The sequence below is a fragment of the Labeo rohita genome, chromosome 3, assembly GCF_022985175.1.
Source record: "Labeo rohita strain BAU-BD-2019 chromosome 3, IGBB_LRoh.1.0, whole genome shotgun sequence".
NCBI classification, from domain to species: domain Eukaryota; kingdom Metazoa; phylum Chordata; class Actinopteri; order Cypriniformes; family Cyprinidae; genus Labeo; species Labeo rohita.
In genome coordinates this window covers 24,186,711-24,214,473 of record NC_066871.1, presented here as the reverse complement: position 1 = coordinate 24,214,473, position 27,763 = coordinate 24,186,711, and the positions used below count along the sequence as shown (strand labels likewise).

Here is a 27,763-nt window from a genome sequence, read left to right as displayed (position 1 = left end):
CTCTCTGGTAGAACTCACCTTGATTACATATGAAAATGACACATGATAAGAAGCATTTTTAAAGGGGTGGTTGATTCTGATTTCACTTTCTTAACTTTAGTTAGTGTGTAATGTTGCTGTTTGAGCATAAACAATATCTGCAGAGCTACGAGGCTAAAAGTTCAATACAAAGTGAGATATAGCCATTTAAATTTATGGCTGTTTAAAGGAGAATGTGAGGGGTGTGACGTTTCTGAACATGCAGTAGGCGGTTTAGCGAATCACAACACGCTGGGTGAGTCCATTGTGTATTTTCTTGTCATCCAGTACTTTTTAATCTCAAACGCTCATCTTGTCTTGCTCTGCCTGAACTCTGTGTATTCTGGTTCAAGACAGTTATGGTATGTTGAATCATATTTTCTCCCTCAACTTCAAAAATCATTTCAAAATCATCCTGCATTGCTGCAGATGTATCGACCCAGTCTTTGCAAAGTGAACATGCAAAGAAAATCAAACACCCTTAACAAAAAAGGTAAAACAGCGATATAGGACGATTTTGAAGTTGAGGGAGAACATGAGATGGGTTTTTCGACATACCCTAACTGTCATGAGCCAAAATGAAAATTATGAAAATAACTGATCGTTTCGCTAGATAAGACCCTTTTCCTCAGCTGGGATCGTTTAGAGCTATATGAAGCCATTCACATTTAAACTGCATTTTGGAAGTTCAAACTCAGGGCACCATAGAAGTCCACTATATGGAGAAAAATCCTGAAATGTTTCCCTCAAAAAACATAATTTCATTTTGACTGAAGAAAGAAAGACATGAACATCTTGGATGACAAGGGGGTGAGTACATTATCTGTTGTTCTTCACAAACCCAAACATTTACATAAAACCCACCTCCGGGAACATGACAAATATTTTTCACATTGATACGAGAAGCGTTAAACATAAACACGCAGTTGCCGTGGTAGCAAGCAATACTTGCTGGCAAACACTTCTTACTGTTACAAAATAAACAATTACTTTACAAAACTGCTACAACGCACTCATGTATTCTGCTGTATTAAAGCTTTAATCAGGATAAAACTGTATATACTAAAAGCTAACATAAGAGGCAGCATTTACAAATCACAGCGTATCTAAAAGTATGAGACAACAACAATCGAAGAGACATACCATTCTGAAATGTCTTGTAAGAGTCGTGCTTGCACAGGTTCTGTGTGATCCTCTTCACTAATATTTGCTGGGTCGCTTTCAGGCTCAAATTCATGAGCAATATTGACGACACCATTGTTTACAATACAACCGGAGCGCATGTGAGGGGTGTGACGTTTCTGAACATGCATTAGGCGGTTTAGCGAATCACAACACACTGGGCGAGCTAACCAATCTGAGCCCATTGTGTATTTCTGAGGGAGGGGCTCCATAAAACCAGGAAAGCATCAGAGCATTCATCGGAGTAGGGTCACAGCGGTGTAGAATAAAGGTAAATTATGTGATTTTTTTTTTTTTTTTTACGAAGCATTAACACATTAGACTGCACCCCATAAACACAGTCAAGCCCAGAAAAAAAACAGTCAGCCACCCCTTTAACAGGAAATTGTGACATCACAATTCAGATGACAAATCCTGGCTTCAGAAGAGTAGAAAATAATTAATATTTTAAACTGGGGAGTTAGTTTTGAGTTTTGAAATGTGCACTCAAACAATGATCACAATAATGCAGAATTATATTTTCTCTTGTATTTGCATTTACTATAGTTTTTGGTGTCTGTGACTCATCAGAATAAATCCATGACCTATTTGTGTTGTGCAACATGTCAGGTGGATGGATGATGTTTCAGGCCTTTCACATGTTTATATGCATTCAATCACACACACACATGCATGTGTATAAATATAACTCTATGTGTTCATCTTATATTAATAATAATCTACTTATAATCCTTTTGCAAGGACTCAAATCAATGCATTTAAACACCTATTCAATACTGCCCGTAACTAACACAATTTTTCTTTAATTCACCGCAATCGCTCAATCCTGTACTTTATCCTGTTACTTTAATCCTGTCCTTCATTTCTTTCCTTAATCCTTTTCTTCATCCATCTCTTTTTCTCTTGCCTTCATCATGACACCTCCGACTCAAAGATTCCATCCCACACGCCAACATGTCACATCCCGTCGTCCAATCAGGAGGCGGCCTATTCTAAGAGGATCACCATACATCACCATTGCCATAGCAACCACATTAAACGTAACAGGGCAACTTTGTCATTAAACACTCTCATCTGTATCAAACTTCAAAGGCTCACAGACACAAACACACGTTCTCTCACTCGCTGACAGCTCGGAAAGGTACATTGTGTGGAAATGATGGTTTCCCCTGCAAATCCGTTGTCATTTGCAGCCCTATTACTCCTTCCTTTTCACAAGCTGTTTTTTTCACACTGTGCCCTTGAAAACATGGAGCTCCAGATGAGCTCATTTAGATAACAATGTTGTCAGAATACTGACATAGTAAGCAAATGAATTTGAGCGAGCGTGGATGTCCTCGTTTACAGCTGTGCACTAGTGGCCTCTAGGCCTATGTAAAATCATATGAATGCTGAGCAACTACAGCTACAGATTTTGTTTAAATAAGAGTATTTATGTCTAGCTAGCCTTGCAGTAGCAATGTCTCTTGGCTTAAAATTGGTTTTGGAAATATAGGTGAGAGAGAGTGAAGTGGATGGTGGGCAGGTGTTAGGGACCGTTTTGACACCTTCAGGCTTAGAGCCCAGAGAGGGTGCTTCTGAACTTGCACAAATACACACTCAGACATTTCTCTTACACATGTGCACTAGTCACACCAGCTGAGAGCCCACATTGTATGTAGTTTTTCATTCAGGATGTCACCAGTGTGTGTTCTGCAGGTTTGTGGGTTTTTTATCCTTGAGAAAGAGTGTGAAAACCAGAGTAAAAGTCAAACAGACAGCGGATTCAAGAAACAGGATGTGTGAGACGTGTGCATGATTTGAGCGCTACTGTGCTGTTGCTTCTTTTAACCTTTGTATGTCACAATTATTGATCCCCATTCCAAACTCAGAAAAAAATAGATAATAATAATTGTTAATATAAGAAGTAGTCCGTTTTTAAGATACAAAGTCACAATTGCAAAATCTTGAAAAATATGAAGGAGCATTTGTAGAAAATGAAGTTGCAGTTAAATGATTATTAGGGGTTCAAACGCGTAGCACTGAAACCCTATTGAAATTGTTAAAGGGGTCATCAGATGCAAAGTTCACTTTTACATGTTGTTTTTTATTTGAGTGGTTTTTATTTAATCTGTAAAAATAATTTCCTCTTTTTCTAATCAAGCCATTCTCAGCATCTTGTCCATGTGACGTCACACCGACAGATGCCGCTCTTACGACAGGTTGATTGACACGGCCGTCTTATCTAAGACCCGCCCTGATGAGCTGAAACAGTCTGTTCGCCATTGTTTTGATGCCGGAACAGGGACGTAGACAAGAATGGCTCCTAAGCGATTGAGGTGTTTTGTTGTTGGATGTAATAATGAACATAGTGGTCGTCATTTACTCCCGACCGAGTCATTTACTCCTTCACCGAGCCAGTGAAGACGCAGTGGATGACTTTTGTTTGTGAAGGGAATGCGCCTCCCAATCTAAACAAATGCGTCTATGTTTGCTCGAATCATTCGTGATCCAGCTTCACCTACAGCGGACATGGGTATAAGAGTTTCGTAATATAGTATAAGCAAGTTTTGTAATAAGTTAGCCAGTCGGGCTGACGGGTGCGCTACAGCGCTCGAAAATATGAAATCGCTCATAACTCCTAAATCGTTTGTGGGCTCAAGTGTCTCATGTCGTTGTAATCCTTGGCTCACGTCATACAAAGCACATGCTTTGGATCATCTGTCACCTGCTGAAATTTCTAGGTATTTTGCAACTTTTGAAAAACCTATTTTTGCAAACTAGTCCTAGGTTTTTCGCCTGATCAGAACCAAACCAGTGCAGAAAGATTCTCTGGAGAGTGAATATCAATAATTATCCAAAAAAAAGTTGAACTTTCAACTCTCCCTTCGCAAAGGGATGCCAAAACATTTGAAATGGGCAGGGACGTCTTTACTAAAATGGCTATAACTTTTGAACGGAATGAGATATCTTCGCCAAACTCTCAACACGTATGTAAGAGCAGAATCTGAGGTCACATGAAAAAAAGTTGTGGAGCTTGGCCACTTGGTGGTGCTATAAGAGTGGAAAAACATAAAAACAGCCATAACTACGCTACCATTTGTCCTATTGAGAATTAGTACACACGGTCTTGGTCCAAAGTGCCAAAAGCACCTATAAGGAAATTTACGTATCTCAAAAAACCATAGGCCAATGAATTTTGAGAACCTATTAGACAAGGTTAACGGAGGCCGATTGGAACGAAACTCTGAAAAGGTCTGAGAGAAATTTGAAAGAAATCAGCCACTGGGGGTGATATCGCTTTTTTCATGGGTGTAGATTGTATATTGCAGTTTTTCACATATTTACCCTCTAGAACCACTGCTGTCAGTCAAACAATTAGTTAAATGATTGAGAAGGTGTGAAACACCTACTTTTTTGCGAACTAGTCCTAGATTTTTTGCTCAATCTGGAAAAAACACTGCAGTACAATTCTCTGGAACCTCTAGGTCAATAATTATCAAAAAAGTTCTGATCTTAAATCTCCTTATCAATTCCTATTGTAATGACTGGATTTTGCCTCCAAAAAACCTTAAAGGGGATAATGGATGCAAAATTCACTTTTACATAGTGTTTGCAGATAAATGTGTGTTACCACCCTACAATGATAAAAATCCATTCACTTCTCTTTTTCTATCCCCAAAGAACCTAAACAATCTCAATAATCAAGCTGTTTTTATTTTCTGAGCAGTATAATGTCATACTGCTCAGGTTCCGCCCACAACCGTTGACGGACTGTCCTGTATTAGCATATTTCTGTCCTCAGCTAGTTGTACGCTGTCCACCATTTTCTCTGTGCTCAAGCAAATGTAGTGACAACAATGTCTCTTAAGCAATGCAGGTGTTTTGTATTTGGATGTAAAAGTGAACATAAGAGTCTTCATTTTCTCCCAACACCAGCGGCACTAAGGATGCAATGGATTAGTTTTGTTTTTGATGGTAATGTGCCATCAAATACATAAAAAAATGAAAGAGAAGGGCGGAGTAAGCAGTAGCTCATTATCATTTAAAGAGAAATGCACCGAAACGGGTAGCTGTGATCAGAACTGTTTTTGACAAGGTAAAAAGGGTGTTGTTTTACACTACCATTAAGGAATTTTTACCAAAGTATGTTACAGACATCATACCAACTTGTGGAAAATGGATATATGATGTCCCACTTCTATTTTTATTGCCAATCTTTTCACTTTTTATTTGTAAACATTGCTTTGTCTCTTTAACCTGAAAGATATTTGTGACCGGGATCACCAAGAGAAAGTACCTTTTGCTCCCACAGCACTTTTTTATAAGGGATTGATGGCTATTGGTGCAAAATGGACTTTTGTTTACTAGGCAGAAAACATATTTTTGATAGAGTGTTGTAGTCCGATAAAAACTGATCTACTTGAGAGCACATTTGTGCCACCAATTTTTGTCAGCATAAACAGCACTTTCTTATCTGCTGTCAAGATTCCCTCACTGACACTGAGATGCTGTTAACAAACATTGCTGAAATGAACAGTCGGCCTTTCATCAGCTCTATTGTCTAAAGCAGATACTTCGTAATTCCATATACTGTTTTCATTTCAGTACATCCATCTGTCCATCCATTTATTTGTCGTAGTGCTCTGTTTGTTTGTTCTTATCTCTGTGACTGTTTCTGCTATGAATGATATATGGAGTGAGTCATGACTGCGATTTGGTTGCCCTTTGGCAGCGTGTCAGAAAAAACAGCTTCTAACAATAACAATACAAGCAAATTAGTTTACAAAACATATTCTTGAGGTCCATTCTACGCTGGCTAGGAATTCTAACAGATGTTGTTTTATTGACCTTTCAGGATTGGACTTTCATGAGGATCTGCATCGGATCGGCGCAAGAGAAGGACTGAAAGGGAGGAAGTTACAGAAGGCCATGGAGAGTTATGCTTGGAACATCACTGTGCTGAAGGTGTGTGCCTTTTCTTTATGTTATGGATTGAGGCATGTATACACCAGGGGTCTCCTCTTTACCGTATTTAGCACAAGCGTATTTAAAACACTTTAGCATAAGGGATAATCATTACAGGCTTGCTAATAGGTTTGCATTCAGTGCAACTACTCAAAGTGTTTCCTGGCATGCAGCTCAACCACAGCCAATCAGATTTCATGCTAGTCGAGGCCACAATTAAATAGCTTTTATTTTGATATCGTTGTGTACCTCACAATGGCTGAAGCTGAAACTGCATGATCCTTAAACCTGTACCCTGATGCCGTGGAATTGCAGAACATGGAAATTTGTCAAATTATACGTGTGGATGATTATGAAAGACATGAAAATAAAAGTCTGTAGTGCAATCATATCAATGGTTACTATTATTGTTAATACAAATTTAACCTCAGTATAGGATCTCCATAGGAAGTCCTTCCTGTCTCAGCTCTTTTATTTCACTGATTGGTACTAGGAGTGTCCTATGCAGCTTCTAATAGCTTTCAGGTATTATTTATTTATTGTTATGGTTGATGACTAATAAATGGTGGGTTTTAAAATGCTATGCTATGTTGTATAAATGAACAATAAAACACTAAAGGACTAAAGACGTTTACAGTATATTAGGGTCCTATGAAGTCTTATTAATTTTTTTCTGTTTTCATTTTTCTAGACTCTGTTTAAACGCTTTATTGTAAAATATTAAACAAAAATCACGTCTAATTATTGAAACCATGAAACTTACACAATTTAACAGCAATTTATTTAAAAAAAAAAAACATTTTAAGGCCCCCTGAAATGTTTTTTTTTTTTCTTTTACCAAATTCTGTTTTATATTCATTTTCTGGATTCCATTTTAATGGTTTAATTTAATTTTAATAATCAAAAGCAACTCTAGTTAATTTCATAAAATGATAGATTTATTATTATTTTATTTCTTTTTTCAGAAATACTGTGATGTGTATTTACATTTTTAAACCATACTTTTTGTTTTGACGGGCTGCTGTGAAGCACTTTATGTTCTGTTAGTATATGACGATAGTTTTCTCAGAATTAACGATAAAATGCTCATGAAGTGACTCTCAGAGCAGTTCTAGAGTTTTATTTTAAGTGTACTGACCTGCTTTTAATTTATTTATCAAATTCCGTGACATTCCGTGTTATACAGCAAATGTAATTTTTATGACTGGATTCTGCGATTCTCTCACACACACACAATATATATATGAATATAAAATTCAAACATTTGACGTCAGAAAGATTTAATTTAATTTTATTTTATTTTAATAAATTAATACTTTTATTTAGCAAGTATCTGTTAAATACATTTATTATGTTACAAAACATTTCCATTTCAAATAAATGCTGTTCTTTACATTTTCTACTAATCAAGGAATACAAAAATGATTATGGTTTCACAACTGTTTTCAATATTGATAATACTAATAAATGTTTCTTGAGAAGCAAATCAGCATATTAGAATAATTTCTGAAGGATCATGTGACACTGAAGACTGGAGTAATGGCTTTAACATTTGATGATGGTGATATATAGTTGAGGTCAAAAGTTTACATCCCCCTTTCAGAATCATTAAGAAAGTTAAGTATTTTACCAAAATGAGAGGGATCGTACAAAATGCATGTTATTGTTTATTTAGTACTGACCTGAATAAAATATTTCACATTAAAGATGTTAACATATAGTCCACAAGAGAAAATAATAGTTGAATTTATAAAAATGACTCGTTCAAAAGTTTACATACACTTGATTCTTAATACTGTGTTGTTACCTGAATAATCCATAGCTGTGTCCCTTGTTTGTCCTGAACAGCTAAACTGCCCGCTGTTCTTTCAGAAAAGTCTTTGTTTTTTCAGCATTTTTGTGTATTTGAACCCTTTCCAACAATGACTGTATGATTTTGAGATCCATCTTGTTACACTGAGGACAACTGAGGGACTCATATGCAACTATTACAGAAGGTTCAAACACTCACTGAAGCTTCAGAAGGAAAAACTATGCATTAAGAGCTGGGGGATGAAAACTTTTGAAAAGAATAAAGAAGTGTAATTTTTTTCTTGTTTTGCCTAAATATCGTATTTTTTCATTTTGTACTGCCGTTCAGAAGCTACAGAAGATAGTTACATGTTTCCCAGAAGACAAAATAAGTTAAATTTACCCTGATCTTTAAATTCAAAATGTTTCACTCCCCGGTTTTTAATGCATCGTGTTTCCTTCTAAAGCATCAGTGAGCGCTTGAACCTTCTGTAATAGTTGCATATGAGTCCCTCAGTTGTCCCCAGTGTGGAAAGATGGATCTCAAAATCATACAGTCATTGCTGGAAAGGATTCAAATACACAAAAATTGCTGGAAAACCAAAGAATTTGTGGGACCTAAAAGATTTTTCTGAATTAAACGAAACACAGCTGTTGATCATTCAGGTAACAACACAATACTAAGAATCAAGGGGATATAAACTTTTGAACATGTTCATTTTTATAAATTCAACTATTATTTTCTCTTGTGGACTATATGTAAACATCTTTTATGTGAAATATCTTATTCAGGTCAGTACTAAATAAACAATAACATGCATTTTTTATGATCCCTCTTATTTTGGTAAAATAATTAACAATTTTAATGATTCTGAAAGGGGGGTGTAAACTTTTGACCTCAAATGTATACAGAAAGACAATTAACCTGCAGTGATGCTCCAGGGTTTTTCCAGTCTTACCCATTATCCCACCAACACTATGAAAATTAATTTGTGCAGATTGCTAACAACATCATCAGACATCTTGATCTGCAGTCCTGGCAACATGGTAAAATATAAGACCTGTCCATAAATGGAAAAAATCGACATATTTTCTCTCATATACTCTCTCTCTTTCTCTGTTTAATCATTCTTGCTCTCTCTTTATCTCTCTAGAGATGTGTTTATATATTTATGGTGTTCATGATAAGATAAGCTTTCACTAAAGTGCCATGTTTCCTAACAGATTAATTGTGTCCTTACTTATGTAAACAGATAAACCGCACACAGTGGGAACAAAGATTAGGAGATGTCACCTTTAGTGTGCGATAGTGTTAATGAAAGTGTCAAATTGCGGAACAACGGTACGGATGTGTGTCTGATCTAGTTGCAGGTTTAATTCTACTGCCGTTGGCAATTCAGTCTTGTTGAAATATCTAAGTTTTAGAATATTTTTGTAGTGTATTTATTTAATAGGTGTTTTGTGTTTTTTGTTAAAATGGGTTTGTGTGCATTTGCAGAGCAAGTATGCAGCACAGATAGGGCGGACTGTTGTCTTAATTAAGTCTTTAATTTAATTAGATGACTTTAAAGGACTAAAGACGCCTAAAAGGGATTGAACTGTTTGTATTTCACACAGACTTTACTGTTCGTTTGTCTTTGTGTGCATGAGCTGATTTGTTTTGTTCCACATACACAGGGCTGAATGCAATTACATACATTCTTAAGCCAGACTTGAAATACATTAATTTCACTACTTTAGATATGAAGGGTTTTTCAAACTTTGTAATTAAGCTTTTTGACAACCCCAAATACAGAGGTGGGAATGTTTAGGCACTACATGAGATCCAGTCCAATTTTGATTCTGATAATTATGATCTGATACTAAAACATGTCTTGATTTACATATTTCTAATAATTTAGTTCTAATAATAACTTTGAATATCAAATTTGTATTGAATTTTATTAAATTACTTCTATGCACTGACGTTCAAAAGTGTGGAATCAGTAAGATTTAAAATTTTTAAAGTTTCTTATGCTTTAACAATACAGAAAAAACATTATATATATATATATATATATAATTTTTTTTTTCTGTGATGACAAAGCTGAATTTTCAGCATCATTACTCCAGTTCTCAGTGCCACATGATCCTTCAGAAATCATTATAATATGAAAAATTACATAATATTTAAATTTAGTTTAGTAATTTTAAACTGGCAATACTTTTTTCAGGATTCTTTAAGGAAAAAAAAGTAAAAAAATAAATTTGAAAAAATTGATTATATATTAAGGTATATCAAAATAGAAAATAGTTATTTTGAACTGTAATAATATTTCACATTATTAATGTTTTTTTTCTGTATTTATAATCGCATAAATGCAGCCTTGTGAGCAGAAGAGACTTCTTAAAAAAACATTAAAAATCATACTGATCCCAAAGTACTTTTTAAAATAATTACAAATTAATAATTAATCCAAACAAGTGTATGTTAAGAATTATTAATCAAATATAGCTTCAAAACAATACATTTATATCTTTGTGAGGGAAGCATTATATTTGTATATAATGTATAAAAACCTGTTAATACTGTGTGATATTTAAAGTGCGGTGTTAAAAAATATATATATTATATGCAATTATTAAAAAAAAAAAAAAAATCTGAATTATTAATAATTGTGTAACAATAACAGCATATTTTTGTACATTATTTTATTTTATATGTGTAATATTACATGTATTTCTAAATTTATTTATAAAGCACTTTTCACATTTGCATTAAATAATGCATTAAATAAATGTTATATGCATTTAATTTAATGTATTTAATGTATATAATTTATATATTAAGTAAATATTTAATGTATTTAATAAGCATTCAGTAACACTTTACAATAATATTCATTAGTTAAATACTTTAGTTAACATGAACTAAGAATGAACAATACTTCCACAGCGTTTATTAGTCTTATTGTGATTAGTCTTCACAAGTTAATGCACTGTGAACTAACATGAACGAAACAATGAACGACTGTATTTTCGTTAACTAACATAAGCGAAGATCAACAAATAGTGTAATAAATGTATTGTTCATTGTTTGTTCATGTTAGTAAATACATTAACTAATGTTAACAAATGACACCTTATTGTAAAGAGTTCTAAGGTAACATTTTACCTTTGCCGTCTCTAAAAAGTTTAGGCCATTATTTTTAAATTTGGTTTTCTCTCAAATTTTGCACGGCTCCCCAAAACGAATCGTTCATTTGAAATATTGTGTGCGTCACTGTGCAGATTAACCACCTCATTTCATGCTTAATTTTATCCTGTGACACATTTAGATGAGTTAGATGGAGTCCTGACTCCAGGAAGTGACATCAAACTGTCCCCAAGTACATTGACGTGTCTCATCCAGGCTTTATAAAGTATGTACCACCTTGTCTTTCTGCAGTGCTCTTAGCCTCTCTTCTCCCCACAGCCTAAGAGTCTATATGCGTCACGCCCGTAATGCATAATTCATCCGTTTTAAAATGTATCACTTATTTATGGCAAAAGACTCCTCTATCCAGGTCAAGGAGCCTTCTTCAGCTCTGGGCACCCATGCAGGTGTCCTCCGAGGATCCATGCTGGAGCACATGCAGGAGAAGCATCCAGCCGTCCGTATTAGTCTCACCTGTCCCGTCTGTTTCACATCAGGCCGCATAAAAGAGCATCACTGCAGTCTGAATGAGTAAAAACGCAGTGCAGCTGATGTTGCAGTGCTCTCCTAGGGAGCTGTCATGACGTTGAGTAAAGTTGAATCTGTTTTACTCTGGTCCTCCATTAGGAACGCTAGCTGACCTCACTATGCGGTTCTTGGGAGATTTCATTGGCTGGTTTGTGTCTGAATCATAAATTATAACTCAAGGCAAGTCATTTTTGAGAAATTAGTCCAGTTACATCTGCTGAAATAGGCAAATTAGCTTTAATCAATCATATCTGTTAAAGAAAATGCTAGTTGTGTTTAATTCTTCGAGTTATACCAATGAAGAAACAAGGCTGTGGAGAACCGGTGTCCTTGTGAGAAAGATATAAAGCAAATTTATGTGTGGTTCTGCATGTTTTGCAGGGGAAGGTGTGCGTGGTTTGATCATATGTCCTTGTATATTAGCATTTATTTATGATGTCCCTTCAAAGTGTCTTTTTTACCATACACATAAATACATACGTAAAAGCTTATAAATTCCCTGGCACACTGTTTTAAGGGACATTCACACAGGACGAGCAGACACAGTGTCCTCATCCCCCTCCCTTCTCTGTCCCGTCCTCTCACACTGCCTCTGTCCCCTTCATCCGGTCCCCTCTGGGTTGTTTCCAGAAAGAGATGAAGGAGAGGTTGATTTATGGAGGGGACTGGGAGGATTCTGTGTATGTATGCAGTGCCACCAGCTCTGTGTGCTCGGTCACCTTGTGTTAGACTGAACCCTGCAGGCTGGATCCTGTCATTGCATTTAAGAAGCATATATATAATAGATTTATTCTCTGTATTTTTATCCAGCACCTTTGTTAAATGTCATTTTTTATTAAATATAAATTTGAAACATTTTCAAATCTAGGTCTGGCATATTATGCATTTTTAACTGGAATTCTTCTTCTTATTATTATTATTATTCTTATTATTTTATTAAATATAAATGTGAAACACATTTTGAAATCTAGTCCTGGCATATTTACAAAAAAGACGAAAACAAAATAAAACAAAAAACTCTTCCTGCTCTGCCTTGATGAAAGATATTTTGCACTTTTTACTGGAAAAGTTAAATTTTTTTTATTTTTTTATTGTTGTTGTATTAAATATAAATGTAAAACACATTTTCAAATCTAGTCCTGGCATATTTCAAAACAAAAAGAAAAAGCAAAAAAACAAAAACTAAATTAAAAAAAGCCTTCCTGCTCTGCCATGATGAAAGATATTTTGAACCGTTTACTGGAAATGTTTTTTATACATGCATTTATTAATTTTTTATTATATTGTATTAAAGATAAATGTGAAACATTTGTGAAACTAGTTCTGGCATGATGAGCAATGTTTAAAAATGAAAAATTAAATAAATAAAAATCACCTTTCTGTTCTGCCATGGTAACAGATATTATGCATTTTCTTCACCTGGATTTTTTTTTTTCAACGCAAAATAAAGACATTTTTATTATTTATTAATAGATTAGAGTTTTTTTCAATAAGTAATTTTTGAACCTTGAACTAATATGATTGATTTTTCCGGTAAAATGTTATTGTATATAATATTTTGCCAATTTTGAAATCTTATACACTACCAGTTAAAAAGTTTTGAAACTGTAAGATGTTTAATGTTTTTAAAGATGTCTCTTCTGCATTTATGTGATCTACAATACAGCAAAACAGTAAAATTTTGAAATATTTTTACTATTTAAAATAACCTTTGTCTATTTGAATATATTTTAAAATACAGTTTATTCCTGTGAAGTCAAAGCTGGATTTGTAGCATCATTACTCCAATCACATGATCCTTCAGAAATCATTCTAATATTCTGATTTGCTGCTCAAACATTTTTATTAATACATTTTTTATTATTATTATTATGTTGAAAACAGCCGAGTAGATTTTTTTTTCAGGTTTCTTTGATGAATAGAAAGTTCAGAAGAACAGCATTTATCTGAAATAAAAATCTTTTGTAACAATATAAATATTTTATCATCACTTTTGATCAATTGCTAAATAAAAGTATTAATTTCTGTCATTTCGTTCCCTGCTGCTTTAAGTTGTGATCTTTGGATCTTTCTATTCATCAAAGAATCCTGAAAAAATGTACTCAGCTGTTTTAAATATTGATAATAATAATAAATGTTTCTTGAACAGTAAATCAGCGTATTAGAATGATTTCTGAAGGATCATGTGACACTGAAGACTGGCGTAATGATGATAAAAATTTGATCTTTGATCACAGAAATAAATTACATTTTAAAATATATTCAAATAGAAAAAAGTTATTTTAAATGGTAAAATATTTCACAATATTACTGCTTTTGCTGTATTTTGGATCAAATAAATGCAGGCTTGGTGAGCATAAGAGACTTCTTTAAAAAAAAAAAACATTACAAATCTTACTGTTCAAAACTTACTGTTACTGTGACTGGTAGTGTATATATATACAGTATATCTCAATTAATTCAGTTCATATATAAAACCTTCAATTCAGCAGTTTTTAGTCTGTTTTTTTATTTAACACATTTTACAGTAATAATTTATAATTCATAATAATTTGTGATCTCAAAAAAATGCATTGGTAGACTGGAAATTTTTAAAAATGTGTTACTGTCAGGACTTGAACTTCTCTTTTTTCTTGTGTCTTTTAGGGCCAGGCAGACTTGTTGAAGCATGCGAAAGGAGAAGCAGTAGACACTTTGAGACAGATTCACTGTGCAGCTCACTCGTGCGGCTTGGCCAAGAATGGAGCCTCCACATCCCCTGCCTCGCCTCTACTGCCACCGCACGCACGGCCCCTGCACACCATCCACGAGACTGAGCCAGACAACTCCACCCTGCACTGAGACAGAGAGAGAGGAAGATTTTATTTTTATTTCCAGTTTATCCACATTGTGAGGAAGGTGGTCTTTGCCTCTTTAGACCAGGGAAAGCAAGCTGTAAAGAAAAGAGTCAGGTAGGTTCAGTCAATAAAGAACACACAGGAAACAGTTTAACTTTGATCAGTGCACTTTACTCTCTTCTCGGCTCCTCCATGCCCACCGGGCTCGGGTCTTAAATTGGTATCCCCACCGTGGAGTCGTGTTTTAAAGGATTACAGTGACCTGCTCTCCTATGACACAGCTGCTGTTGAAAATTAGCTGTGATCACTTACTCTAACCAGGACTCCAGTTAAAAGCCTCAATCGTATTCAGTCATTTAAAGAGATAAATCACCCAAAAATGAAAATTCTGTCACTGTTTACTCACCCCAGAGTTGTTCCAAACCTGTATGAATTTTTCCGTTAAACACAAAAGAAGGTATTTTTTAAATATTAAGTTGAAGTCAAAAGTTTACATACACCTTGCAGAATCTGTAAAATGTTATTTTAGCAAAATAAGAGGGATCATACAAAATGCATGTTATTTTTTATTTAGTACTGACCTGAATAAGATATTTCACATAAAGGATATTTACATATAGTCCGATGCATTAAGAGCTGAGGGGGTGAAAACTTTTGGAATTTGAAGATCAGGATAAGTTTAACTTATTTTGTCTTCTAGGAAACATGAAAGTATCTTCTGTAGCCTCTGAAGGGCAGGACTAAATGAAAAAAATATATGATATTTAGGCAAAATAAGAAAAATGTAGCCTACACATCCTCATTCCATTCAAAAGTTTACACCCCTGGCTCCTTCTGGAGCATCAGTGAGCATTTGAATCTTCTGTAATAGTTGCATATGGATCTCAAAATCATACAGTCATTGTTGGAAAGGGTTCAAATACACAAAAATCCTGAAAAACCAAAGAATCTGTGAGACCTGAAGGATTTTTCTGAAGAACAGCGGCCAGTTCAACTGTTCAGGACAAACAAGGGACTCATGAACAACTATCACTGAACAAAAAAAAAAACAAAACACAGACACAGCTGTGGATCATTCAGGTGACAACACAGTATTAAGAATCAAGTGTATGTAAACTTTTGAATGGGGTATTTTTTATAAATTCAACTACTATTTTATCTTAAAGACTACATGTAAATATATCTTTTATGTGAAATATCTCATTCAGGTCAGTACTGAATAAAAAAAGTAACATGGATTTTGTATGATCCTCTTATTTTGGTAAAATAATTAACATTTTGCAGATTCTGCAAGGTGTATGAAAACTTTTGACTTCAACTGTAAATGTGATTTTTGTCCATACAATGAAAGTCATTGCACCCCAGTGCTGTTTTGAACACCGCTGAGTTTCATTGTACGGACAAAAGTGGTTAAAACGTATCTTAAAATATCTTCTTTTGTGAAAACTTATGCAGTAAAGTCCAAAGTGGGTCAAAACCACATGGAAGGCATTGAACTCAGACTCCACATGAAACCAGAATTTACGGAAAAGTACAAAACTGCTTGCTGAAAGAGAAGTAAAGCATTTTGAGCAAACAAAGAGAGCTTAAGGAAACAGAACAAGACCGAAAATAAAAAGCAAAGCACTTATAGAGGCAAAGGCCTCCTCAGTTTACACCAACTAAAGACTCTCTCACTCCCCCTGCTGGCTCCTCCACACATTTCTATGAATTTTAGAACTGACTAATCAGTCAATACACCTTGGTCCTGAAAGGGGCCTTTCTCCAGGGGTCATGTATGCGTGTGAGTGTGTGTATGTGTGTATATATGTATGCGTGATGCATATGTGGTGTATTTTGAATAAGGCAAAGTGTGTATATTGTTTCTAAACTGGAAACTGGACACGTCCCGTTGAGATAGGCTCTGCTGGGAAGATTAGAAACTCTGGGAAAACACGGATCTCATTCGATGAGAAAAGCACCACTGAGGATCAGACAAGCAAATAAATATTTCAATAAATGAAGAATTCATAATTTTAAGACAAAGGACACTTGACCATCTCCTTGAGAAACACATCACACCCAATAATACACCCTGTTCATGAATATTGTTATTACTGCTGTTAATATTGTGGGTAGGTGTTAATTAAAATGGAGGTTATTTTATATTTGCGTAAACAGGTGTCACTCTGTACCAGTTTTCATTGGGGGAAACTTCACAGGAACAGGAAATGTGAACGGTTGGGAGAACAGGGTGGAAAATATAGTTTGGGTCAAGGAACTTGGGTGTTTATTGTCACATTAATGTCAAAATAACATCTGATTGAGATGATGTCTGTCATTTATAAAGCCCACATGATGTTATATAAAAGCTGAATGACATCAGAAACGTCTCCAGGTCATTTTTCAAAAAATCTGAGGATATATACTACCATTGATATTAAGTCTAAAGAAATGTACTGTATCCACCTTTTTCTACCTGTAAGAGCGGGCGTGGCCATTTGCAAATTTCATGGGTCTGGTTTCCGGTCTCATCCGAGTCCAGTTTACCATTACTACACTTTGTTATTCTTCTCATTATTTCCCTATAGCGGATAATGAACCGGAAATCTCACCCATAGGCTTACTTCCACATTGAAGAAAAAGGTGGATAATGTGAATGCCATTACTCACACAATCCATCACACATCACAGAAATATATTGCTCTTTCCCTGTGGTGAATCGGGACAGTCCATCTATCTGTCTATGTGGTCATTAACTCTGCTCTCTGACCTTCTGTTTCACACAAAGGCATCCTGTCATTCATATCTCCTAATGCTTTACTTGTTAGTGACGCTGTGGCGTTGTTGCTCTTTTGTTCCATTTAGGCTTTTGTCACTCTATCAGGACCCTCTACATTTGCAGCTAATTACGTCCAGGCCTCATCACACACTCATTCTTTTGGAATTCGCTAACGAAGCTTGTCTGCCCCTCCACAATAGTCCTAAAGAAACTCTCCATACAATTACTTGGATACAAGCACACGCAAAGATGCTAACAACCCTAACAGATCTTTATTGTATCATCTTCCAGCTTTAAATGAGAAAGATGACATTGAAGAAACAAAGGTGGTAATATCAGCTGGTCTAATTTATGCCTATAATTAGCCTCTGAGGATGGAGGGGTGGGTGGCACATCTGTATAAAAACACTAGTCCCGTATCAGAGAGCAAAAGGACCATCGAATTTGAAGACTATCAGATACATGACATTTGTCTACAACAAGACCGGGGCAGCAGCCAGATCCATGGACTGCGCAGCCAAGGTAAGACCAGTCAGAGACTGTTCAGAAATTATTTCAGCGATTTAAACGGAAGGCTAAAATTTTAATGGTTCCATCTGGGGATAATACAGTTTAATTTGCAATGACATTCATGCGGATCATAAAGTTTAATTGGAAACAAAAAATTATACAAGCGGCAGCTGCTAAGCTTAAACGATAAAGAGTAAGGCAATCTGAGCATTCAGGCAGCCAGTGAACTTTCCAAAAGAAAATAGTTTTTTTTTTTTTTTGTTATTTAATTAAAGGTTAACTCAAAAACACATGCTTATTTTTCCTCCAAAATTAATTAAATGTCAAAAAAATTAATTAACAACGCTATTAGTCAAAAGTGTTAGTACTGACAGCTGTACACGCATACAACTCAGAATTCCTGGAATAAACCAAGGTTTTTATGTGAGATACTATACCATATTAAATTTAAAAACTTTATTAATTGTGTTGAAATGTTTGTATTTGGACCTGCCAGATAATGGAAAATCATTAAAAAAAAAAAAAGAAAAAATAATAATCAGATAAAGAGACGCTAACAAACAAATTCAGTTTCGTTATTTAAAATAAACCCATTTTAGTGTGAAAAATATATTTTAGTAAAAAAAAGCTTTTTAATCATAATCAGATAAAGAAATGCATATAGTTTAGGGCTGTTTAACGTTTAATCACGATTAATCGCATCTAAAATAAAAGTTTTTGTTCACATAATATATGTGTGTGTACTGTGTATATATGTTATGTATCTATAAATACACATGCACGTATGTATTTAAGAAAAATCTGTTATGTTTACATTTTAAAAATATATATAATAAACTATATGAATACAAATATATACTGTATATAGGTGTGTGTGTGTGTGTGTGTGTGTGTATATACATATACATAATAAATATACACAGTATACACATATTATGTAAACAAAAACTTTTATTTTGCATGCGATTAATTGCGATTAATCATTTAACAGCACTAGTATAGTTTAAAAAGAACCGATTTAAGTGCTTTTTTTAGTGGTCAAGACTGTGTCTACTAAGGCTCATGTAAAAAAAATACTGTAAAAACTTAGATGTAAACGTATCCACCTTTTTCCCGTAAAATTGTAAATTTGATGGGTCTGGCTTTCGGTCTCATCCGCATCCAGCTATTTTTAGCTGTACAAAACAGCTAATTTTGCTGCTTGATATTGCAAATTGGTGTGTCTTATCACATTATTTTAATGTATTACCTTAATTATGAACATACTGGTTTGTAGTGCAAACAGTTTTACCATTCACTGCACGTTGTCATTCTTCTCGTTATTTTCCTGTAGAGTGTTTTCATGACACATCCTCAATTGGCCATACTGACGGCACTCAACATAAGCAATGCCACTGAACTGAATGAAACTTGTATATTTTGCTGATTATTAATGATCAATTATTGTCATGTTTTGGGCTGTACTAATTGGTCAGACCAAGAAAAACATTTGGAGTACTATAGACTGCCAAAAGTTATAACAAGTCAAGGAAAAGAGTGCATAAAAACTGAGGAAGAAAAGGTGTTTGTGGTGGCCAAACTGAACCGGGATTTCTAGGGCAAGAATCTTGACAACATTTGTGTTTGTTCTTATGATTTCCAGTCAGGTAGGTGAAATATTAGGCTACTATCTTAATTACTACTGCTCATACGTATCTTTACCACCTATTAACTTTAGTTTGTCCAAATATTGCACCCTTTCCTGCTTACGGAGTCCTTCTCTATATGATTTAACAGCTTAAACACGTTTTTCCGTGGTTTAGACAGCAGAAATTAGCAGAACAACATATTCAGTAGTAGATTAAAGGTGCCATCCATGCTGTTGTTTACATCTGAGTATCGCCAGGATGGCCGCGCATCCGGGTAACTGACCAAATCGTGACATAAGTGCAAATCCTCTAGCGGCTAATGCACTGGAAATCTCGCCCATAGGCTTACTTATGCGTTGAAGAATAAGGTGGAATGTGATTTAAACGTTATTATCCAGAATGACTGAATTGTTTAATTAATACTCAGTATTTATTGAATGCATCCTCTCTTTTCATCAGAAAGTTCAACTGCTCCTCTTCATGGCGCTGCTGGCGCACCTGGCGCTGGATGCAGAGGGCGTGGCCACCTGCTGCTCGAGTGCGTCGAGGTCCTGCAAATTATATGAGATTCTGTGCCGGGCAGGACGCCGAAATGACACTTCCGTCGCCAGACACATCGGCCGCTTTAATAACGACGCTGCCGTCGGAATTCTAACACTTGGCAAACGTAAAGTGGGCGAAAGACGTGTCCAAGAACGCCTGCAACAACTCCTGCACGGCTCACGGAACCAAGCTGCGGGAATCCTGACTATGGGAAAGAGATTCGACGAGGGCGGGCACCTGCCGCTCGTGCTCGCGGAAGGGACTGTGAGCGCGCCCTTCAGACTCGGACCGGAGCGTCCGCTGAAATATGTGATGCCCAGGGTACCAGAAGATTTGGACGCTTATGAAAAACGATGACACTTGTCGCTTTTGAAAACCATAGTAGAGCTGTTCATTGGTGACGTTAACACAGAAGGCGAATTCTAATGGGATTTTAAAATAACATTTTTGATTAGAGTAAAAAATAAGGTTTGCCTGAAGAGACATACGGGTTTTTTTTTTCTAACGTAAGTCACATACAGTGCAGTCAACCTCAAATGTTATTTTTTAATGTCTATATAACATAAATTGTACGTAATTTTACGCAAGTAAATGTTCATTTTAAAAATCCATTAAAACTCCTGAGGTAAATGAAAAATCATTTCTTTTGCATAGTAAACAGCTATATTACCTGTCTCATTGGGCTTCGCGTCATTGAATAATAAAACACACTACTAAATTTAATAGATGTTAATGATGCGCATTTTATTAAAGTCACCAGGGCAGAAATGTGTCTTGTTTTATAAAGATGAGTTGTTTAGATTTTAGTCGTGTAGTATGTTTTGTGATCACCAGATGGCAGACGATGTAAATATTGTAAAATAACTCTTCACAATAAACTTGAGAACGATTTTTTTTTGTTTGTTTGTTTTGGGAATATATGAAAACTCATAAAGCTTCAATAAAGCACACAACTGAATTGCTTGAGTCTGAAGCTAAACTACACAACTAAAGCTTGTGAAACAGACATTTACAATATTTCTAACATGAAATAAAATTTGATCTTAAGTAAGAAAATATAAAATAAAATAAAAAAAAGGCCTAGGTGATATGATATTTAGTGGCTTTTACTGAGAATTTGATCTAGCTGAATAATCATGAACACAAAATCATACACGAACACATGTGACAACTTGCCCCAGTATCACTGTGACAGCTTGCCTCAACCTGACACATTTTTTGGAAGATAATTAGTCTTTTCAAAGACCATGCTTTATTCCCTCAACCCCCACTGCCTGTGAAAACAACACATTTTCGGTCTGCAGCCTTGCCAGTAAGTATTGACCCAGAGCTGTATCCTTTCAGATTTCACCCTTACAGAAATGCCTGTGTGTGTTGTGGGAGATGCTGCTTTTGTCTGGTAATATATGTAAATATCTGCTCAGCACAGATGGCTGTTCTGCTTTCCCTTTCACACCATCTCTCTCTCTCCACCTAATTCTTGTGTTTGTGGTAATGTCACTGTCCCTTTAAACCCACTTCAGCCCTTAAAGTGTCTTTATTTGTGGTTTTAAGACTCAGTTCTGCTCCCATTACGGCCTCTATAACTGTCACTCGGTCACTAGAGAGATCTGCTTGTGCCACATTAATTCGGTTATATGCGAAAGATTTTTCTGCAGGCTTTCAGATTATCTTCTCGCAAACAAATATATATTTGCACCCCCTCATCAGGAATCAGTGCTTGACTGTTAAGGTAAATATACTCATTATTCATTGTAGTTTAAAAATTGTATGCAATAAATGTGTATAGATAGACAGATAGATATTCTAAAGAAAAAAATATATAATAATACTAAAAAAACAACTTAAGCTTTTTATATATCTTTAAAATTACATATATATATATATACACACACACACACACACACACAATATAATACAAAAAACATTTTAAAAGTATAAAATTACTTTTTGGTGCAAACTCTTTCGCTTTTAGTTTATTTTTTAACAATATATCTGAATTAAACCAATTATAGTGCATTTTTAGGGTTCTTTGAGAAACTATATTCACTGTGATCTACTTGTGCCAATTTTTTTCATTGTTGCTCTTTGTGCTTCTTCCTTTTGAAAGAGAGTGGGAGAGAGAACGAGAGAGAAAGAGGGAGGGACAGAAGAGTAGAGAGATAGCAATGAGTGGAAGAGAGATGCAGTAGAGATTGTGCACCTGCCTCTGAGAGGACACAACAGATGAAAAAAAAGGGAAGGATGCAAAGAATCATCTGACCTATTTGGACAATTTAAAACAAACAACAAAGAACAGGAATTTAAAGAAAAGAGAGAAGTGCGGACAAGCTGTGTGAAGACTGAGGGGAGGCATTGAACAGACAGAACACAAGCAACAAAGGAAAGCAGCTTTTGAGAGACAGAAAATCCTGCACTTTCATTGAAAAGAAAGAGAGAGAGCAGAGCAGATGTACCAAACTGGCAGGCTGTAGAAAGTGAGCACGTATCACCACAAATTAGACAAACTTAACCATCCGGACCATACACTTCTGGGTGACAAGGATGCATTCTACCAAACTACAATTTCTTGAGTTTAGCGTAGCATCTGATTACTGCACAACATTCTCTTTAAAGCAGAGACATTGAAGATTGGAGTGAAACTGCTGCAGAAGGCTTTCAGCTGAACTCAACTGAATCGGTTCTTAACAAGCAGCCGTTAGCACCTTGTATAAGCCAGCCACCAACACAGTTTGAACTTCGGACGAAATCATCTCACCTCTCTACTTTCTCTCACTCTCCGTTCTCTTTGTAATGGAGGTCTGAGGATTCGGCATCATGCCAGTGATGAAAGGGCTTCTGGCCCCTCAGAACACCTTTCTTGACACCATCGCCAAACGCTTTGATGGCACACGTGAGTAGTTCTGCTTTTCTCCAATATCTGTCAGAGCTTTTAATGCTCAGAGACTCTGAAACTCTTTCTCATGCTGCTGTTGACCTAATGTGAAAACAGTTTCAAGTCTATTTACTAATAGTTTCAATTAGCCTTTATTTTGCACTTATCATTTTGATATTAGTTGAGGTTTTAGTGATTTTTATTATGTGCTTTTGTTATTCTTCTAATTTTCTTTTATTTATTTTGTTTAATTTATTTTATAATACTAATGATGTTACTTAAACTTATTGAATTCAGTTAGTTGGCAGCATTACTGAGTTAATTTTTTTCATCTAATATTTATATTTTATTATATTTCAAGTTTATTTCAGTTACCAAAAACATTTTGTATTAGTTTTAGTGGAAATGCTGTACAATAAGGTGTAATTTAATTATAATAATTATAATATAATTATAATATACAATACATTTATTACCATTTATTAACGTTAGTTAATAAAAAATACAGTTGTTTATTGTAGTTCATGTTAGTTAACAGTGCATTAACTAATGTTAACAACTTTTGATTTTGATAATGCGTTAGTAAATTTTGACATTAATATTAACTATGACTAAGAAATGCTGTAGAAGTATTCATTCTTTGTTCATACTAACTAAAGTAGTCAACTAATGTTACTAATGAATTTTACTGTAAAGTGTGACTGTTTTAGTTCATTTTAATACTGTTTGAAGTTATCAATAAATAGTGAACAATATGTATTCTGCAAAGGCTAGACTACATTTAAGATAGGATTTTTTGCTCATGAAATATTTTTCAGACACACATTCCATATATACATTTTTTAAACAATGAGATAATTTAACCTCCATTATGAAGTGGGGAAAAAAGTAAAAGATTAAAATTACAGTATTTGAGCAAAATACAGAATGTCCTTTTTGGGCAGATTTTAATAGTTGTGATATAAGATTTTCCTCCTTCCTCCATTATGCTCTTTTTTCATGTTTTTTCATGTTTCATGTTTCATTTATTGCTTACAGTTTGTACCTTTGTCCAAAAATTAACTGAACATTTAAGGCTAACAAGAGCATCTTATTATGCTTAGATTACAAAAATGTGACCCTACACCACAAAACCAGTCATAAGGGTCAGTGTTTTGAACTTTATACATGAAAAGCTGAATAAATGATGTATGGTTTGTTAGGATAGGACAATGTTTGGTTGAGATACAGCTATTTGAAAATCTAGAATCTGAGAGTGCAAAAAAAATTAAATATTGAGAAAATCACCTTTAAAGTTGTCCAAGTGAAGTTCTTAGCAATGCATATTACTAATCAAAAATTAAGTTTTGATATATTTACAGTAGAAAATTTACAAAATATCTTCATGGAACATGATCTCTACTTAATATCCTAATGATTTCTGGCATAAAAGAAAATCGATAATTTTGACACATACAGTGTATTGTTGGCTATTGCTACAAATATACCCATGCTACTTAAGAAGACTGGTTCTGTGGTCCAGGGTCATAAATATTAAAGTATGAGCATTATAATGTTTACTTAGTGTATGTTAATTCAGCAGGCAGACTTGTGCAGAAATGTTGCCATCCTTGAAGGTTGAATGTCTTAGTTTAGTGTCAGTAGGTCAGATATGTTGTATCATCTTGAAATTGTACTTGGTAATGTTCTGGGTCGTGATTTTTAACTGTGTGCATGAATCTAGGCTGAACTGTTATATTTGAATGTTTGTGTGTGTACATTTGAGGACAGAACTACTTGAAAAAACCCTGAAGTGTTATTCATTGCAAGAACGCCGCTCTGTGTTCAGTAGTGTGGGAGTTACGCTCTACAATTCTGAGCGAACAAATGATGGAGGGCAATAGATGATAGGATCGTTTTGAATAAGTGGTCCTCTCTCCCTCTCTACCTGCCATCATGTCTGTCGAGAGAACTCAAAGCGCACTAAAGCCATGAAGGTGGGCATGACTAAACCTTGATTGTGCGATGGTGTGTGCCGAAGTGTTGAATTTATCTGCTCTGAACTGACAGACACAATGGTGTTAGTCAGTGTGTTATAGTTTGATCCGTCAATACAGGATATGGTGTAAGTCACTGATTTTATTCATCTCATCTAGTCATCTCAGTGCTTTGTTCACTTTACACAAACCTGATTAGTTTTTCAAATGAAATCTTTAGGACTGACTATGTAATCTCAAAAAATCTGTCATTAATTAGGCTTTCTGACCCTGCATAGACAGCAACACAACTGACACGTTCAAGGACAAGACATTGTAAAAAAGTCCATGTGGCATCAGTGGTTCAACCTTCATTTTATGAAGTTGCGGGAATACTTCTTATGCACAAAGAAAAAAAAACAACTTTATTCAACAATTCTTTTCTTCCGCGTCACGCATTTATGAGAGTATCACGACAAAGAAAACCCACTTGAAATCCAATCTCACCATTCAAACTGAAAGAATCAGATTTTAAAACACATTTGATTTACATCAGGTTTGTAAGATTGGGTTTTCATATCGTTTTTTTTTTTTTCGGTTCACACTACAAACAACTAAATGAATTCAAACTGGATTCACTTTGAAATGTAAACTTGCTTAACCTAAATTCTGTGTTCATTATCTGCTGTGTATGTGGCAAAACTGTGATTTATTCAGCCCACTCCATGGATGTTTCACTATGAATACACCATTTATCGGTGACTCTATTTGCTTTTTCATGACAAGTTTGGTCTGAAAGTACCTTAACTAGACTTTTCACTCTATGACGACACAGTTTCTGGGTACAATTTTCGTTTCAAACAGACAGTCACTAAGAATCTTGTTCTGGTCTAATAAGAACTCGCACCATCTTCACCCAGCCTGAAAATCGGATACATCGAAGCATATGGTGTCAGTCACTTCCTGGTTAGACTGGAAGGAGTCTCTTAATGAGCTCTCAGGAGATTTCACCAGTAGCCTTTCACCTTCTCAGCACTTCTGTGTGATGAGGTTATTAAAATAAGAAAAATTACAAACCAATGACAGCATCCACTCAACAAACAAAAATACTGATAGCCATATTACCTAAAAGCAAGCAAAAAACGCTTTCTCTCGTCCTCTCTAGCCATTGCTTTTTGTGTAAGTGGAACATAGGGGAAAATATCTCTGCGTGAAGCTCTTAACAAAGGCACTGTCCTTAACTCACTGTACAGCCAATCGTATAAATCATATGAATCATTCCCTGTGCTGTTCCTGGAGACAGATTTTCACACTATGAAATGTCACGCTGACCAGTTGCTCTCTCACTTTTCAGAACAACCTCCTGCTATCGTGTCACACCCGTTCTAAGCAACACTGGCTGTCTAAATTCAGCGTCAGTAATGTACATGTGTGAGTGAGAGACGTGACGTTGAGTATTTGTATGCCTCCCCTCTTTATCTCTCTCTTGTTTTTTGCCTTCTCCTTCATAATCGCTTAAATCGGTTTTAATTAGCTGCGGGAGACTAAAGATCTGGAGAGGATTATTAGAACAGAACATGTGCTTGACAAGGGCTTAAAAGATCGATGTGTTTTTTTTTGCCTGCACTTCATTAAAACTGTTATATTGATCATGTATAACTGTCTATATCATGAAGTAGCCTGAATGTTTTGGTTTAGCAGAAATGAATGTTAAAGTGTAAAATGCAAAAGTAAGCCTATGGGCGAGACTTCTGGTTCATTAGCCGCTATAGGGAAGTAACGACAAGAATAAACAATGTGCAGTGAACAGTAAAACTGTTTGCACTACAAACCAGGGTGTTCATTATTAAAATAATACATTAACATAATATGGTAAGACACACCAATTTGCAATATCAAGCAGCAAAATAAGCTCTTTTGTACAGCTAAAAATAGCTGGATGCAGATGAGACCGGAAACCAGACCCATAAAATGTACAAATGGCCGTGCCCGCTCTTACAGGAAAATTAAGGTGGATTAGACCTAAATACAGTTAAGTGACATTAATTTCAACCTGATTTCATGACGAAAACGTACCTGTGGGAACTTCTTCGCAAGACGCGAAATATGTGAGGCTAAAAGAGTATTCGATTTTTAAGATGAACGTACATATGGTACGTTTTACGTGACATGTTTTGTCATCGCAGTTCTGACTTGAAATGTCCATTGAGTGGCGCTGTAATGCTAATCAAAGTTCCTTTTAATTCTTTTTAAGTCTTTGCTCGTTTTAAACTAATGTACCATCTGCACTACACTGAAATTTCCGATAGTTTGAAAAAAAGCAAATGTGCCCTGTTAAAAAAAACAGCATATGCTGGTTAGGTAGGTTTTGATGCTGAGATGCTGGTTTTAGCTGGTCCTTAGCTGATTTATGCTGGTCCTTACCTGATCTCAAGGCGTTTTAGCTTGTTTTTCGCTATCTTTCAGCTCTTTCATCATGAATCATGTTTTTCATGGGACTTGATCGTACCCAAGGATTCAGCTGAGCTACCAAGCAAGCTTGTTATGTCTGGAAAGCGAAATATATGAAACTGTATTCATAACTGTGTATGAAAACAATTACAAGTGCTCGCTGTTTTACCTCCTGTTCATTTCTGTTGGAAACTGCAGTGATAGCCAACTTACTGGTACATATTTCGAGTCCACAAGTTTCCACAAGTACGTTTTCATCATGAGTTCAGGTAGACTAATTTAAGGCCTTAAATCCTTTTAAAGACTTTAGAAAATCAAGTGAAGTTTGTGAATGGCTAGTATGCATTGTGGCAATAAAATCCAATTTGATGTTCTATATGTGACCCTGGACCACAAAACCAGTCTTAACCCGCTGGGGTATATTTGTAGCAATAGCCAAAAATACATTGTATGGGTCAAAATGACAGATTTTTCTTTTATGCCAAAAATCATTAGGATATTAAGTAAAGATCATGTTCCATGAAGATATTTAGAAAAATTCCTACTGTAAATATATCAAAAC

The 27,763-nt window shown here is 35.2% G+C and overlaps 3 protein-coding genes across 3 annotated transcripts in view; all 3 read left to right on the top strand.

The window, feature by feature from the left end:
* Window positions 1–15,532, top strand: part of plcl5 (phospholipase C like 5) — an 85,244-nt gene extending 69,712 nt beyond the window's left edge. The window contains exons 5-6 of the mRNA XM_051097807.1: window positions 6,038–6,147; window positions 14,288–15,532. Coding sequence (XP_050953764.1) covers window positions 6,038–6,147; window positions 14,288–14,482 — 305 coding nt within the window. The 3' untranslated portion in view covers window positions 14,483–15,532. The remainder of the gene's footprint in view (window positions 1–6,037; window positions 6,148–14,287) is intronic.
* Window positions 15,533–17,642: 2,110 nt separating this feature from the next.
* hcrt (hypocretin (orexin) neuropeptide precursor) lies at window positions 17,643–20,757 on the top strand. The gene is made up of 2 exons (XM_051098006.1): window positions 17,643–17,761; window positions 19,837–20,757. Exons 1-2 carry the CDS (start codon window positions 17,702–17,704, stop codon window positions 20,275–20,277), a joined length of 501 nt encoding a protein of 166 aa, XP_050953963.1. The 5' UTR covers window positions 17,643–17,701; the 3' UTR covers window positions 20,278–20,757.
* Window positions 20,758–22,109: 1,352 nt separating this feature from the next.
* Window positions 22,110–27,763, top strand: part of kcnh4a (potassium voltage-gated channel, subfamily H (eag-related), member 4a) — a 39,365-nt gene continuing 33,711 nt past the window's right edge. Inside the window, exon 1 of the mRNA XM_051097794.1 lies at window positions 22,110–22,813. Within this exon, the coding sequence (XP_050953751.1) occupies window positions 22,738–22,813 (76 nt within the window). The 5' untranslated portion in view covers window positions 22,110–22,737. The remainder of the gene's footprint in view (window positions 22,814–27,763) is intronic.